Source organism: Coregonus lavaretus (assembly GCF_964263955.1).
Source record: "Coregonus lavaretus genome assembly, contig: HAP1_SCAFFOLD_436, whole genome shotgun sequence".
NCBI classification, from domain to species: Eukaryota; Metazoa; Chordata; class Actinopteri; order Salmoniformes; family Salmonidae; genus Coregonus; species Coregonus lavaretus.
In genome coordinates this window covers 40,766-56,983 of record NW_028161380.1, presented here as the reverse complement: position 1 = coordinate 56,983, position 16,218 = coordinate 40,766, and the positions used below count along the sequence as shown (strand labels likewise).

The 16,218-nt window shown below is 44.4% G+C and overlaps 1 protein-coding gene across 1 annotated transcript in view; it reads right to left on the bottom strand.

Moving 5' to 3' along the window:
- The window catches only part of ak5 (adenylate kinase 5), a 155,522-nt gene that overhangs the window by 131,643 nt on the left and 7,661 nt on the right, over positions 1–16,218 (bottom strand). The window contains 1 exon segment of the mRNA XM_084195324.1: positions 10,180–10,352. Coding sequence (XP_084051450.1) covers positions 10,180–10,352 — 173 coding nt within the window.

Here is a 16,218-nt window from a genome sequence, read left to right as displayed (position 1 = left end):
GGGTCCTCAGATCCTCAAAAAGTTCTACAGCTGCTGCACCATTGAGAGCATCCTGACTGGTTGCATCACCGCCTGGTGTGGCAACTGCTTGGCATCCGACCGCAAGGCGCTACAGAGGGTAGTGCGTACGGCCCAGTACATCACTGGGGCCAAGCTTCCTGCCATCCAGGACCTCTATACCAGGCGGTGTCAGAGGAAGGCCCTACAAATTGTCAAAGACTGTTCTCTCTGCTATCGCACAGCAAACGGTGCCGAAGTCTGGAACCAACAGGACCCTGAACAGTTTCTACCCCCAAGCCATAAACCTGCTAAATAGCCTGTCAACTATGCGTCTGTCTATCCCTGTTCTCTCCTCTCCGCACGTGTTGTTGGAGTGCGGCATGCTAGTTGGCTGTGGCGTCATATGACTAGGTGCCCTGGACAATTTTCACGGAAGAATACTGTACCAAGTTAGCCAGCTGAATAAACTAAATTAGTCTATTCCTAGAAAACATTGAACCGCTGTAGTTTACAACAATTATAGTTTCTGAGGTGGAAGTTGGGAGAGTTATATTTGGGTGTTTCAGTGGAACGTAAGTGAGGGAGGCCCCCTCTCTCGCTTTCCCAGATGTTTAGTTCATTTCATTCCGACCTCCTTTGCATTATTGTAGCCATTTTCTGTAGCCTGTCAACTATGCCTCTGCCTATCCCTGTTCTCTCCTCTCCGCACAGGCTATACAAACGCCTCACACCGCGTGGCTGCTGCCTCTCTAACCTGGTGGTCCCTGCACGCACCACCCACGTGGAGTTCCAGGTCTCAGGCAGCCTCTGGAACTGCCGTTCTGCTGCCAACAAGGCAGAGTTCATCTCAGCCTATGCTACCCTCCAGTCCCTCGACTTCTTGGCGCTGACGGAAACATGGATTACCACAGAGAACACTGCTACTCCTACTGCTCTCTCCTCGTCTCACCATGTGTTCTCGCATACCCCAAGAGCATCTGGTCAGCGGGGTGGTGGCACAGGAATCCTCATCTCTCCCAAGTGGACATTCTCTCTTTCTCCCCTGACCCATCTGTCTATCTCCTCATTTGAATTCCATGCTGTCACAGTCACTAGCCCATTCAAGTTTAACATCCTTATCATTTATCGCCCTCCAGGTTCCCTTGGAGAGTTCATCAATGAGCTTGACGCCTTGATAAGTTCCTTTCCTGAGGATGGCTCACCCCTCACAGTTCTGGGTGACTTTAACCTCCCTACGTCTACCTTTGACTCATTCCTCTCTGCCTCCTTCTTTCCACTCCTCTCCTCTTTTGACCTCACCCTCTCACCGTCCCCCCCTACTCACAAGGCAGGCAATACGCTTGACCTCATCTTTACTAGATGCTGTTCTTCTACTAATCTCACTGCAACTCCCCTCCAAGTCTCCGACCACTACTTTGTATCCTTTTCTCTCTCGCCCTCTTCCAACACTACTCACTCTGCCCCTACTCAGATGGTAATGCGCCGTCGCAACCTTCGCTCTCTCTCTCCCACTAGTCTCTCCTCTTACATCCTATCATCTCTTCCCTCTGCTCAATCCTTCTCCCTCCAATCTCCTGATTCTGCCTCTTTGACCCTCCTCTCCTCCCTTTCTGCATCCTTTGACTCTCTATGTCCCCTATCCTCCCGGCCGGCTCGGTCCTCCCCTCCTGCTCCGTGGCTTGATGACTCATTGCGAGCTCACAGAACAGGGCTCCGGGCAGCCGAGCGGAAATGGAGGAAAACTAGACTCCCTGCGGACCTGGCATCTTTTCACTCCCTCCTCTCTAAATTTCCTTCCTCTGTTTCTGCTGCTAAAGCCACTTTCTACCACTCTAAATTCCAAGCGTCTGCCTCTAACCCTAGGAAGCTCTTTGCCACCTTCTCCTCCCTGCTGAATCCTCCTCCCCCTCCCTCTCTGTGGATGATTCGTCAACCATTTTGAAAAGAAGGTTGACGACATCCGATCCTCATTTATTAAGTCAAATGACACTGCTGGTCCTGCTCACACTGCCTTAACCTATGCTTTGACTTCTTTCTCCCCTCTCTCTCCAGATGAAATCGTGCGACTTGTGACGGCCGGCCGCCCAACAACCTGCCCGCTTGACCCTATCCCCTCCTCTCTTCTCCAGACCATTTCCGGAGACCTTCTCCCTTACCTCACCTCGCTCATCAACTCATCCTTGACCGCTGGCTATGTCCCTTCCGTCTTCAAGAGAGCGAGAGTTGCACCCCTTCTCAAAAAACCTACACTATATCCCTCCGATGTCAACAACTACAGACCAGTATCCCTTCTTTCTATTCTCTCCAAAACTCTTGAGCGTGCCGTCTTTAGCCAACTCTCTTGCTATCTCTCTCAGAATGACCTTCTTGATCCAAACCAGTCAGGTTTCAAGACTGGTCATTCAACTGAGACTGCTCTTCTCTGTGTCACGGAGGCTCTCCGCACTGCTAAAGCTAACTCTCTCTCCTCTGCTCTCGTCCTTCTAGACCTATCTGCTGCCTTTGATACTGTGAACCATCAGATCCTCCACTCCACCGTCTTCGAGTTGGGCATCTCCGGCGCGGCTCACTCTTGGATTGCGTCCTACCTGACAGGTCGCTCCTACCAGGTGGCATGGCGAGAATCTGTCCCCGCACCACGTGCTCTCACCACTGGTGTCCCCCAGGGCTCAGTTCTAGGCCCTCTCCTATTCTTGCTATACACCAAGTCACTTGGCTCTGTCATATCCTCACATGGCCTCTCCTATCATTGCTACGCAGACGACACACAACTAATCTTCTCCTTTCCCCCTTCTGATAACCAGGTGGCGAATCGCATCTCTGCATGTCTGGCAGACATATCAGTGTGGATGACGGATCACCACCTCAAGCTGAACCTCGGCAAGACGGAGCTGCTCTTCCTCCCGGGGAAGGACTGCCCGTTCCATGATCTCGCCATCACGGTTGACAACTCCGTTGTGTCCTCCTCCCAGAGTGCAAAGAGCCTTGACGTGACCCTGGACAACACCCTGTCGTTCTCCGCTAACATCAAGGCGGTGACCCGATCCTGTAGGTTCATGCTCTACAACATTCGCAGAGTACGACCCTGCCTTACATAGGAAGCGGCACAGGTCCTAATCCAGGCACTTGTCATCTCCCGTCTGGATTACTGCAACTCGCTGTTGGCTGGGCTCCCTGCCTGTGCCATTAAACCCCTACAACGCTCGCATCTGCTACAAGACCATGGTGCTTGCCTACGGAGCTGTGAGGGGAACGGCACCTCCGTACCTTCAGGCTCTGATCAGTCCCTACACCCAAACGAGGGCATTGCGTTCATCCACCTCTGGCCTGCTGGCTCCCCTTCCTCTGCGGAAGCACAGTTCCCGCTCAGCCCAGTCAAAACTGTTCGCTGCTCTGGCATCCAAATGGTGGAACAAGCTCCCTCACGACGCTAGGACAGCGGAGTCACTCACCACCTTCCGGAGACACTTGAAACCCCACCTCTTTAAGGAACACCTGGAATAGGATAAAAGTAATGCTTCTACTCCCCCCTTACCCCACCTCAAAGAAAAAGAAAAAGAAAGAATATATTTAAAAAAATGTTTATTGTAAAGTGGTTATCCCACTGGCTATCATAAGGTGAATGCACCAATTTGTAAGTCGCTCTGGATAAGAGCGTCTGCTAAATGACGAAAATGTAAATGTAAAATGTAAATAGTTAGTTAAATAGTTAACCAAAGCTGTATATATCTACCTCCATTACCTCGTACCTCGTACCCCTGCACATCAACTCGGTACTGGTACCCCGTGTATACACAGAGTTATCGTTACTCATTGTGGATTTATTCCTTGTGTTATTATTTTTCTATAATTTCTCTATTTTCTTTCTCTCTGCATTGTTGGGGAGGACCCGTAAGTAAACATTTCACTGTCAGTCTACACCTGTTGTTTACCGAGCATGTGACGAATAACATTTTGTTTTATTTGACAAACACACACAGTCCACCAGCATTAATCAGTTGTATGGACAAAACAGGTTGGGGTTCTACACCTCCTGTCTTATCAGCTAAGTGAGGACGAGGAAATGGGATGTTTGTTGCTCATAAAGACACAGTGGGCCACACAGGAACCGCTCTTGTTTCTAACCAGGCTGCGTAACAAATAGCACCCTATTCCCTATATAGTGCACTACTTTAGACCAGGGTCCATTGGGGTAGTATGTAAAGTAGTGCACTATGTAGGGCATAGGGTGCCATTTTGGAGGCAGGCAAGCTGAGTCATGGCTGGCAGACAACGAGGACGTTGTTAATGACATGCGAGAAGAGAACCATCCCTCCCTCCATCCCTCTGTCACCCTCCATCCCTCCCTCCCTCCCTCCCTCCCTCCCTCCCTCCCTCCCTCCCTCCCTCCCTCTCTCCCTCCCTCCCTCTGTCACCCTCCCTCTCTCCCTCCCTCCCTCTGTCACCCTCCCTCCATCCCTCCCTCCCTCTGTCACCCTCCATCCCTCTCTCCATCCCTCTGTCACCCTCCATCCCTCCCTCCCTCCATCCCTCTGTCGCCCTCCATCCCTCCCTCCCTCCATCCCTCTGTCACCCTCCCTCCCTCCATCCCTCTGTCACCCTCCATCCCTCCCTCCCTCCATCCCTCCCTCCCTCCATCCCTCTGTCACCCTCCATCCCTCCCTCCATCCCTCTGTCACCCTCCCTCCCTCCCTCCATCCCTCCCTCCATCCCTCCCTCCCTCCATCCCTCCTTCCCTCCCTCCCTCCCTCCCTCCCTCTCTCCCTCCATCCCTCCCTCCCTCCATCCCTCTGTCACCCTCCATCCCTCCCTCCCTCCATCCCTCCCTCCCTCTGTCACCCTCCATCCCTCCCTACATCCCTGCCTCATCCCTCCATCCCTCCCTCCATCCCTCTGTCACCCTCCATCCCTCCCTCCCTCCATCCCTCTGTCACCCTCCATCCCTCCCTACATCCCTGCCTCATCCCTCTGTCAGCCTTCCTCTCTTTCCCTCCCTCCCACACCCACCCATCTAGCCCTAAAGGCAGCTCTCAGAAGTGACTCATACAACCTGCATGGTTCATTGAACCAACTTCACTACACTTCACCCTTCTTTGACCTCATCGTCATCTTCATCATCTTCCTCATCCTGATCCACTTCCTCTCTGTAGCAACCCCAGCTGATACAGCTCATATAGGGACTAGGGGACTGGAAACACTATACAGGGACTAGGGGACTGGAAACACTATACAGGGACTAGGGGACTGGAAACACTATACAGGGACTAGGGGACTGGAAACACTATACAGGGACTAGGGGACTGGAAACACTATACAGGGACTAGGGGACTGGAAACACTATACAGGTACTAGGGGACTGGAAAAACTATACAGGGACTAGGGACTAGGGGACTAGGGGACTGGAAACACTATACAGGGACTAGGGGACTGGAAACACTATACAGGGACTAGGGGACTGGAAACACTATACAGGGACTAGGGGACTGGAAACACTATACAGGGACTAGGGGACTGGAAACACTATACAGGGACTAGGGGACTGGAAACACTATACAGGGACTAGGGGACTGGAAACACTATACAGGGACTAGGGGACTATGGGACTGGAAACACTATACAGGGACTAGGGGACTGGAAACACTATACAGGGACTAGGGGACTGGAAACACTATACAGGGACTAGGGGACTGGAAACACTATACAGGGACTAGGGACTAGGGTGTACTATGTAGGGACTAGGGTGTATTATGTAGGGACTAGGGTGCACTATGTAGGGACTAGGGTGCACTATGTAGGGACTAGGGTGCACTATGTAGGGACTAGGGTGCACTATGTAGGGACTAGGGTGCACTATGTAGGGACTAGGGTGCACTATGTAGGGACTAGTGTGCACTATGAAGGGACTAGGGTGTACTATGTAGGGACTAGGGTGCACTATGTAGGGACTAGGGACTAGGGTGCACTATGTAGGGACTAGGGACTAGGGTGTACTATGTAGGGACTAGGGTGCACTATGTAGGGACTAGAGACTAGGGTGCACTATGTAGGGACTAGGGACTAGGGTGCACTATGTAGGGACTAGGGACTAGGGTGTACTATGTAGGGATTAGGGTGCACTATGTAGGGACTAGGGACTAGGGTGCACTATGTAGGGACTAGGGAATAGGGTGCACTATGTAGGGACTAGGGACTAGGGACTAGGGTGCACTATGTAGGGACTAGGGACTAGGGTGTACTATGTAGGGACTAGGGACTAGGGTGCACTATGTAGGGACTAGGGACTAGGGTGCACTATGTAGGGACTAGGGTGTACTATGTAGGGACTAGGGACTAGGGTGTACTATGTAGGGACTAGGGACTAGGGTGCACTATGTAGGGACTAGGGTGCACTATGTAGGGACTAGGGTGCACTATGTAGGGACTAGGGTGTACTATGTAGGGACTAGGGACTAGGGTGCACTATGTAGGGACTAGGGAATAGGGTGCACTATGTAGGGACTAGGGACTAGAGACTAGGGTGCACTATGTAGGGACTAGGGACTAGGGACTAGGGTGCACTATGTAGGGACTAGGGTGCACTATGTAGGGACTAGGGTGCACTATGTAGGGACTAGGGTGTACTATGTAGGGACTAGGGACTAGGGTGCACTATGTAGGGACTAGGGAATAGGGTGCACTATGTAGGGACTAGGGACTAGGGACTAGGGTGCACTATGTAGGGACTAGGGACTAGGGTGTACTATGTAGGGACTAGGGACTAGGGTGCACTATGTAGGGACTAGGGACTAGGGTGCACTATGTAGGGACTAGGGTGTACTATGTAGGGACTAGGGACTAGGGTGTACTATGTAGGGACTAGGGTGCACTATGTAGGGACTAGGGACTAGGGTGCACTATGTAGGGACTAGGGTGCACTATGTAGGGACTAGGGACTAGGGTGTACTATGTAGGGACTAGGGACTAGGGTGCACTATGTAGGGACTAGGGTGTACTATGTAGGGACTAGGGACTAGGGTGTACTATGTAGGGACTAGGGTGCACTATGTAGGGATTAGGGTGCACTATGTAGGGACTAGGGACTAGGGTGTACTATGTAGGGACTAGGGTGCACTATGTAGGGACTAGGGTGTACTATGTAGGGACTAGGGACTAGGGTGCACTATGTAGGGACTAGGGACTAGGGTGCACTATGTTGGGACTAGGGACTAGGGTGCACTATGTAGGGACTAGGGTGCACTATGTAGGGACTAGGGACTAGGGTGTACTATGTAGGGACTAGGGTGCACTATGTAGGGACTAGGGTGTACTATGTAGGGACTAGGGACTATGGTGCACTATGTAGGGACTATGGACTAGGGTGCACTATGTAGGGACTAGGGTGTACTATGTAGGGACTAGGGACTAGGGTGCACTATGTAGGGACTAGGGACTAGGGTGCACTATGTAGGGACTAGGGTGTACTATGTAGGGACTATGGACTAGGGTGTACTATGTAGGGACTAGGGACTAGGGTGCACTATGTAGGGACTAGGGTGTACTATGTAGGGACTAGGGACTAGGGTGCACTATGTAGGGACTATGGACTAGGGTGTACTATGTAGGGACTAGGGACTAGGGTGTACTATGTAGGGACTAGGGTGCACTATGTAGGGACTAGGGTGTACTATGTAGGGACTAGGGACTAGGGTGCACTATGTAGGGACTAGGGACTAGGGTGCACTATGTAGGGACTAGGGTGTACTATGTAGGGACTATGGACTAGGGTGCACTATGTAGGGACTAGGGTGTACTATGTAGGGACTAGGGACTAGGGTGCACTATGTAGGGACTAGGGACTAGGGTGCACTATGTAGGGACTAGGGTGTACTATGTAGGGACTAGGGACTAGGGTGCACTATGTAGGGACTAGGGACTAGGGTGCACTATGTAGGGACTAGGGTGCACTATGTAGGGACTAGGGACTAGGGTGTACTATGTAGGGACTAGGGACTAGGGTGTACTATGTAGGGACTAGGGTGCACTATGTAGGGACTAGGGTGCACTATGTAGGGACTAGGGTGCACTATGTAGGGACTAGGGACTAGGGTGTACTATGTAGGGACTAGGGACTAGGGTGTACTATGTAGGGACTAGGGTGCACTATGTAGGGACTAGGGACTAGGGTGTACTATGTAGGGACTAGGGTGCACTATGTAGGGACTAGGGTGTACTATGTAGGGACTAGGGTGTACTATGTAGGGACTATGGACTAGGGTGCACTCTGTAGGGACTAGGGTGTACTATGTAGGGACTAGGGACTAGGGTGTACTATGTAGGGACTAGGGACTAGGGTGTACTATGTAGGGACTAGGGACTAGGGTGCACTATGTAGGGACTAGGGTGCACTATGTAGGGACTAGGGTGTACTATGTAGGGACTAGGGTGTACTATGTAGGGACTAGGGTGTACTATGTAGGGACTAGGGTGCACTATGTAGGGACTAGGGTGCACTATGTAGGGACTAGGGTGCACTATGTAGGGACTAGGGACTAGGGTGCACTATGTAGGGACTAGGGACTAGGGTGCACTATGTAGGGACTAGGGTGTACTATGTAGGGACTAGGGTGTACTATGTAGGGACTAGGGACTAGGGTGCACTATGTAGGGACTAGGGTGCACTATGTAGGGACTAGGGATTAGGGTGTACTATGTAGGGACTAGGGTGCACTATGTAGGGACTAGGGTGCACTATGTAGGGACTAGGGTGTACTATGTAGGGACTAGGGTGCACTATGTAGGGACTAGTGTGCACTATGTAGGGACTAGGGTGTACTATGTAGGGATTAGGGTGCACTATGTAGGGACTAGGGATTAGGGTGCACTATGTAGGGACTAGGGATTAGGGTGCACTATGTAGGGACTAGGGATTAGGGTGCACTATGTAGGGACTAGGGTGTACTATGTAGGGACTAGGGAATAGGGTGCACTATGTAGGGACTAGGGACTAGGGTGCACTATGTAGGGACTAGGGACTAGGGTGCACTATGTAGGGACTAGGGTGTACTATCTAGGGACTAGGGACTAGGGTGTACTATGTAGGGACTAGGGACTAGGGTGTACTATGTAGGGACTAGGGTGTACTATGTAGGGACTAGGGTGTACTATGTAGGGACTAGGGTGTACTATGTAGGGACTAGGGTGCACTATGTAGGGACTAGGGTGCACTATGTAGGGACTAGGGTGCACTATGTAGGGACTAGGGTGTACTATGTAGGGACTAGGGACTAGGGTGCACTATGTAGGGACTATGGACTAGGGTGCACTATGTAGGGACTAGGGTGTACTATGTAGGGACTATGGACTAGGGTGCACTATGTAGGGACTAGGGACTAGGGTGTACTATGTAGGGACTAGGGTGTACTATGTAGGGACTAGGGTGCACTATGTAGGGACTAGGGACTAGGGTGCACTATGTAGGGACTAGGGTGCACTATGTAGGGACTAGGGACTAGGGTGCACTATGTAGGGACTAGGGTGTACTATGTAGGGACTAGGGACTAGGGTGCACTATGTAGGGACTAGGGACTAGGGTGCACTATGTAGGGACTAGGGTGCACTATGTAGGGACTAGGGTGCACTATGTAGGGACTAGGGACTAGGGTGCACTATGTAGGGACTAGGGTGCACTATGTAGGGACTAGGGTGCACTATGTAGGGACTAGGGTGTACTATGTAGGGACTAGGGTGTATTATGTAGGGACTAGGGTGCACTATGTAGGGACTAGGGTGCACTATGTAGGGACTAGGGACTAGGGTGCACTATGTAGGGACTAGGGTGCACTATGTAGGGACTAGGGTGCACTATGTAGGGACTAGGGTGTACTATGTAGGGACTAGGGACTAGGGTGCACTATGTAGGGACTAGGGACTAGGGTGTACTATGTAGGGACTAGGGTGCACTATGTAGGGACTAGGGTGTACTATGTAGGGACTAGGGACTAGGGTGCACTATGTAGGGACTAGGGAATAGGGTGCACTATGTAGGGACTAGGGACTAGGGTGCACTATGTAGGGACTAGGGACTAGGGTGCACTATGTAGGGACTAGGGACTAGGGTGCACTATGTAGGGACTAGGGTGCACTATGTAGGGACTAGGGTGCACTATGTAGGGACTAGGGAATAGGGTGAGACTAGTATACCTGAGGTGCCAGCTCCCCATTGGTGATGATCTTGGCGATGAGACTCCACTTCCTGTTGCTGGTGGCGTTGTGAATCATCTTCTTCCTGAGCAGCTCTCCTACAGAGACGTACTGGAAGCCATAGCGCTCTGCTATCTTCAGACTCTGGGTTCCTTTACCACTGCCTGGCCCTCCTGGAGAGAGAGAGAGAGGGGAGAGAGGGAAGGTGAGGGTGTGTGTGTGTGTGTCTCTCCTACAGAGACGTACTGGAAGCCATAGCGCTCTGCTATCTTCAGACTCTGGGTTCCTTTACCACTGCCCTCCTGGAGGGAGAGAGGGAGTGGGAGGGTGGGTTTAGGGCATAGGTGTAGTGTTGGGAGTGGGAGGGTGGGGTGTGGGTGTGGGTGTCCCCCCCCCCATCCCCCTCTCTATCTCTCTCTCCGTCTCTTGCCCACTGTGTAAAAGTTGGGGAACTAAAAGTTTGTCATGATCAGGTGGTAACAGCATCTCTCCCTCACAGCCAGCGGTGCTCTCTCTCTCTGTCTCTGTCTCGCTCTCTTTCTCTCTCTCTCTCTCTCTCTATCTCTCTCTCTGTCTCTGTCTCGCTCTCTTTCTCTCTCTCTCTCTTTCTCTCTCTCTCTCTCTCTCTATCTCTCTCTCTCTCTATCTCTCTCTCTGTCTCTGTCTCTGTCTCTCTCACAATTACAATAACAGGGTGGGTTAGCATTTGTTAGGGGGTATGATTTTTGTGAGTCTAACTTTCTCACTCATCATTATTCACGATTCATTCAGGATTATCCATAATCTTGGTAGCATCCGCATTAATGTATAAGTGTTGAGAAACATATTGGCGTCGAAGATCTGGATGTGGATTAAGGCAGCCCTCCGCACCTCTCTGATTGAGGGGTTGAATGAGGGAGACACATTCATTTCTATCGGGCACAAAATAATCAGAAAAACAACCAAAACAAACAGAAAATGCATCCAACAAATGTGTAGAGTCACAAGCTTGATGTAGTCATTGTGTGCTATGAATATGGGACCAAATACTTTTGACTACTTTAACACACATTAATTTAGTTAATTTGTCCCAATACTTTTGGTGCTCACTGTATTTACTGGCTTTCCAGGGACTGATTCAGACCTAGGACACCAGGTGAGGGGACTTCCTAGCCAATGGCCAATCAATCAACCAATCTATCAATCAACCAATCACTATATTATTATATAATCTGTTGTAGACTATATTATTATATTATGTGTTGTAGACTATATTATACAGTGGGGGAAAAAAGTATTTAGTCAGCCACCAATTGTGCATGTTCTCCCACTTAAAAAGATGAGAGAGGCCTGTAATTTTCATCATAGGTACACGTCAACTATGACAGACAAATTGAGAAGAAGAAAAATCCAGAAAATCACATTGTAGGATTTTTAATGAATTTATTTGCAAATTATGGTGGAAAATAAGTATTTGGTCACCTAAAACAAGCAAGATTTCTGGCTCTCACAGACCTGTAACTTCTTCTTTAAGAGGCTCCTCTGTCCTCCACTCGTTACCTGTATTAATGGCACCTGTTTGAACTTGTTATCAGTATAAAAGACACCTGTCCACAACCTCAAACAGTCACACTCCAAACTCCACTATGGCCAAGACCAAAGAGCTGTCAAAGGACACCAGAAACAAAATTGTAGACCTGCACCAGGCTGGGAAGACTGCATCTGCAATGGGTAAGCAGCTTGGTTTGAAGAAATCAACTGTGGGAGCAATTATTAGGAAATGGAAGACATACTGATAATCTCCCTCGATCTGGGGCTCCACGCAAGATCTCACCCCGTGGGGTCAAAATGATCACTAGAACGGTGAGCAAAAATCCCAGAACCACACGGGGGGACCTAGTGAATGACCTGCAGAGAGCTGGGACCAAAGTAACAAAGCCTACCATCAGTAACACACTACGTCGCCAGGGACTCAAATCCTGCAGTGCCAGACGTGTCCCCCTGCTTAAGCCAGTACATGTCCAGGCCCATCTGAAGTTTGCTAGAGTGCATTTGGATGATCCAGAAGAGGATTGGGAGAATGTCATATGGTCAGATGAAACCAAAATATAACTTTTTGGTAAAAACTCAACTCGTCGTGTTTGGAGGACAAAGAATGCTGAGTTGCATCCAAAGAACACCATACCTACTGTGAAGCATGGGGGTGGAAACATCATGCTTTGGGGCTGTTTTTCTGCAAAGGGACCAGGACGACTGATCCGTGTAAAGGAAAGAATGAATGGGGCCATGTATCGTGAGATTTTGAATGAAAACCTCCTTCCATCAGCAAGGGCATTGAAGATGAAACGTGGCTGGGTCTTTCAGCATGATCCCAAACACACCGCCCGGGCAACGAAGGAGTGGCTTCATAAGAAGCATTTCAAGGTCCTGGAGTGGCCTAGCCAGTCTCCAGATCTCAACCCCATAGAAAATCTTTGGAGGGAGTTGAAAGTCTGTGTTGCCCAGCGACAGCCCCAAAACATCACTGCTCTAGAGGAGATCTGCATGGAGGAATGGGCCAAAATACCAGCAACAGTGTGTGAAAACCTTGTGAAGACTTACAGAAAACGCTTGACCTGTGTCATTACCAACAAAGGGTATATAACAAAGTATTGAGAAACTTTTGTTATTGACCAAATACTTATTTTCCACCATAATTTGCAAATAAATTCATTAAAAATCCTACAATGTGATTTTCTGGAAAAAATAATCTAATTTTGTCTGTCATAGTTGACGTGTACCTATGATGAAAATTACAGGTCTCTCTCATCTTTTTAAGTGGGAGAACTTGCACAATTGGTGGCTGACTAAATACTTTTTTTCCCCACTGTATAATCTGTTGTAGACTATATTATTATATAATCTGTTGTAGACTATATTATTATATAATCTGTTGTAGACTATATTATTATATAATCTGTTGTAGACTATATTATTACATCATCTGTTGTAGACTATATTATTATATCATCTGTTGTAGACTATATTATTATATAATCTGTTGTAGACTATATTATTATATAATCTGTTGTAGACTATATTATTATATAATCTGTTGTAGACTATATTATTATATAATCTGTTGTAGACTATATTATTATATAATCTGTTGTAGACTATATTATTATATCATCTGTTGTAGACTATATTATTATATCATCTGTTGTAGACTATATTATTATATCATCTGTTGTAAACTATATTATTATATCATCTGTTGTAGACTATATTATTATATCATCTGTTGTAGACTATATTATTATATCATCTGTTGTAGACTATATTATTATATCATCTGTTGTAGACTATATTATTATATAATCTGTTGTAGACTATATTATTATATAATCTGTTGTAGACTATATTATTATATAATCTGTTGTAGACTATATTATTATATAATCTGTTGTAGACTATATTATTATATCATCTGTTGTAGACTATATTATTATATCATCTGTTGTAGACTATATTATTATATCATCTGTTGTAGACTATATTATTATATAATCTGTTGTAGACTATATTATTATATAATCTGTTGTAGACTATATTATTATATAATCTGTTGTAGACTATATTATTATATAATCTGTTGTAGACTATATTATTATATCATCTGTTGTAGACTATATTATTATATCATCTGTTGTAGACTATATTATTATATAATCTGTTGTAGACTATATTATTATATAATCTGTTGTAGACTATATTATTATATCATCTGTTGTAGACTATATTATTATATAATCTGTTGTAGACTATATTATTATATCATCTGTTGTAGACTATATTATTATATCATCTGTTGTAGACTATATTATTATATCATCTGTTGTAGACTATATTATTATATCATCTGTTGTAGACTATATTATTATATCATCTGTTGTAGACTATATTATTATATCATCTGTTGTAGACTATATTATTATATCATCTGTTGTAGACTATATTATTATATCATCTGTTGTAGACTATATTATTATATCATCTGTTGTAGACTATATTATTATATAATCTGTTGTAGACTATATTATTATATAATCTGTTGTAGACTATATTATTATATAATCTGTTGTAGACTATATTATTATATAATCTGTTGTAGACTATATTATTATATCATCTGTTGTAGACTATATTATTATATCATCTGTTGTAGACTATATTATTATATCATCTGTTGTAGACTATATTATTATATCATCTGTTGTAGACTATATTATTATATAATCTGTTGTAGACTATATTATTATATCATCTGTTCTAGACTATATTATTATATCATCTGTTGTAGACTATATTATTATATCATCTGTTGTAGACTATATTATTATATCATCTGTTGTAGACTATATTATTATATCATCTGTTGTAGACTATATTATTATATCATCTGTTGTAGACTATATTATTATATCATCTGTTGTAGACTATATTATTATATCATCTGTTGTAGACTATATTATTATATCATCTGTTGTAGACTATATTATTATATCATCTGTTGTAGACTATATTATTATATAATCTGTTGTAGACTATATTATTATATAATCTGTTGTAGACTATATTATTATATAATCTGTTGTAGACTATATTATTATATAATCTGTTGTAGACTATATTATTATATCATCTGTTGTAGACTATATTATTATATCATCTGTTGTAGACTATATTATTATATCATCTGTTGTAGACTATATTATTATATCATCTGTTGTAGACTATATTATTATATAATCTGTTGTAGACTATATTATTATATAATCTGTTGTAGACTATATTATTATATAATCTGTTGTAGACTATATTATTATATCATCTGTTGTAGACTATATTATTATATCATCTGTTGTAGACTATATTATTATATAATCTGTTGTAGACTATATTATTATATAATCTGTTGTAGACTATATTATTATATCATCTGTTGTAGACTATATTATTATATAATCTGTTGTAGACTATATTATTATATCATCTGTTGTAGACTATATTATTATATCATCTGTTGTAGACTATATTATTATATAATCTGTTGTAGACTATATTATTATATAATCTGTTGTAGACTATATTATTATATAATCTGTTGTAGACTATATTATTATATCATCTGTTGTAGACTATATTATTATATCATCTGTTGTAGACTATATTATTATATAATCTGTTGTAGACTATATTATTATATAATCTGTTGTAGACTATATTATTATATAATCTGTTGTAGACTATATTATTATATAATCTGTTGTAGACTATATTATTATATCATCTGTTGTAGACTATATTATTATATAATCTGTTGTAGACTATATTATTATATCATCTGTTGTAGACTATATTATTATATCATCTGTTGTAGACTATATTATTATATAATCTGTTGTAGACTATATTATTATATAATCTGTTGTAGACTATATTATTATATCATCTGTTGTAGACTATATTATTATATCATCTGTTGTAGACTATATTATTATATCATCTGTTGTAGACTATATTATTATATCATCTGTTGTAGACTATATTATTATATAATCTGTTGTAGACTATATTATTATATCATCTGTTGTAGACTATATTATTATATAATCTGTTGTAGACTATATTATTATATCATCTGTTGTAGACTATATTATTATATAATCTGTTGTAGACTATATTATTATATCATCTGTTGTAGACTATATTATTATATAATCTGTTGTAGACTATATTATTATATAATCTGTTGTAGACTATATTATTATATCATCTGTTGTAGACTATATTATTATATCATCTGTTGTAGACTATATTATTATATAATCTGTTGTAGACTACATTATTATATAATCTATCTGTTGTAGACTATATTTTTATATAATCTAACATCTTTCTTGTATGTTAATTTCTAGATACAAGGGGTGTGTCCCAAATGGCCCCCTATCCCCTATTGGTCCTGGTCTAAAGTATTGCACTATATAGGGAATAGGGTGCCATTCTCTGGTCTAAAGT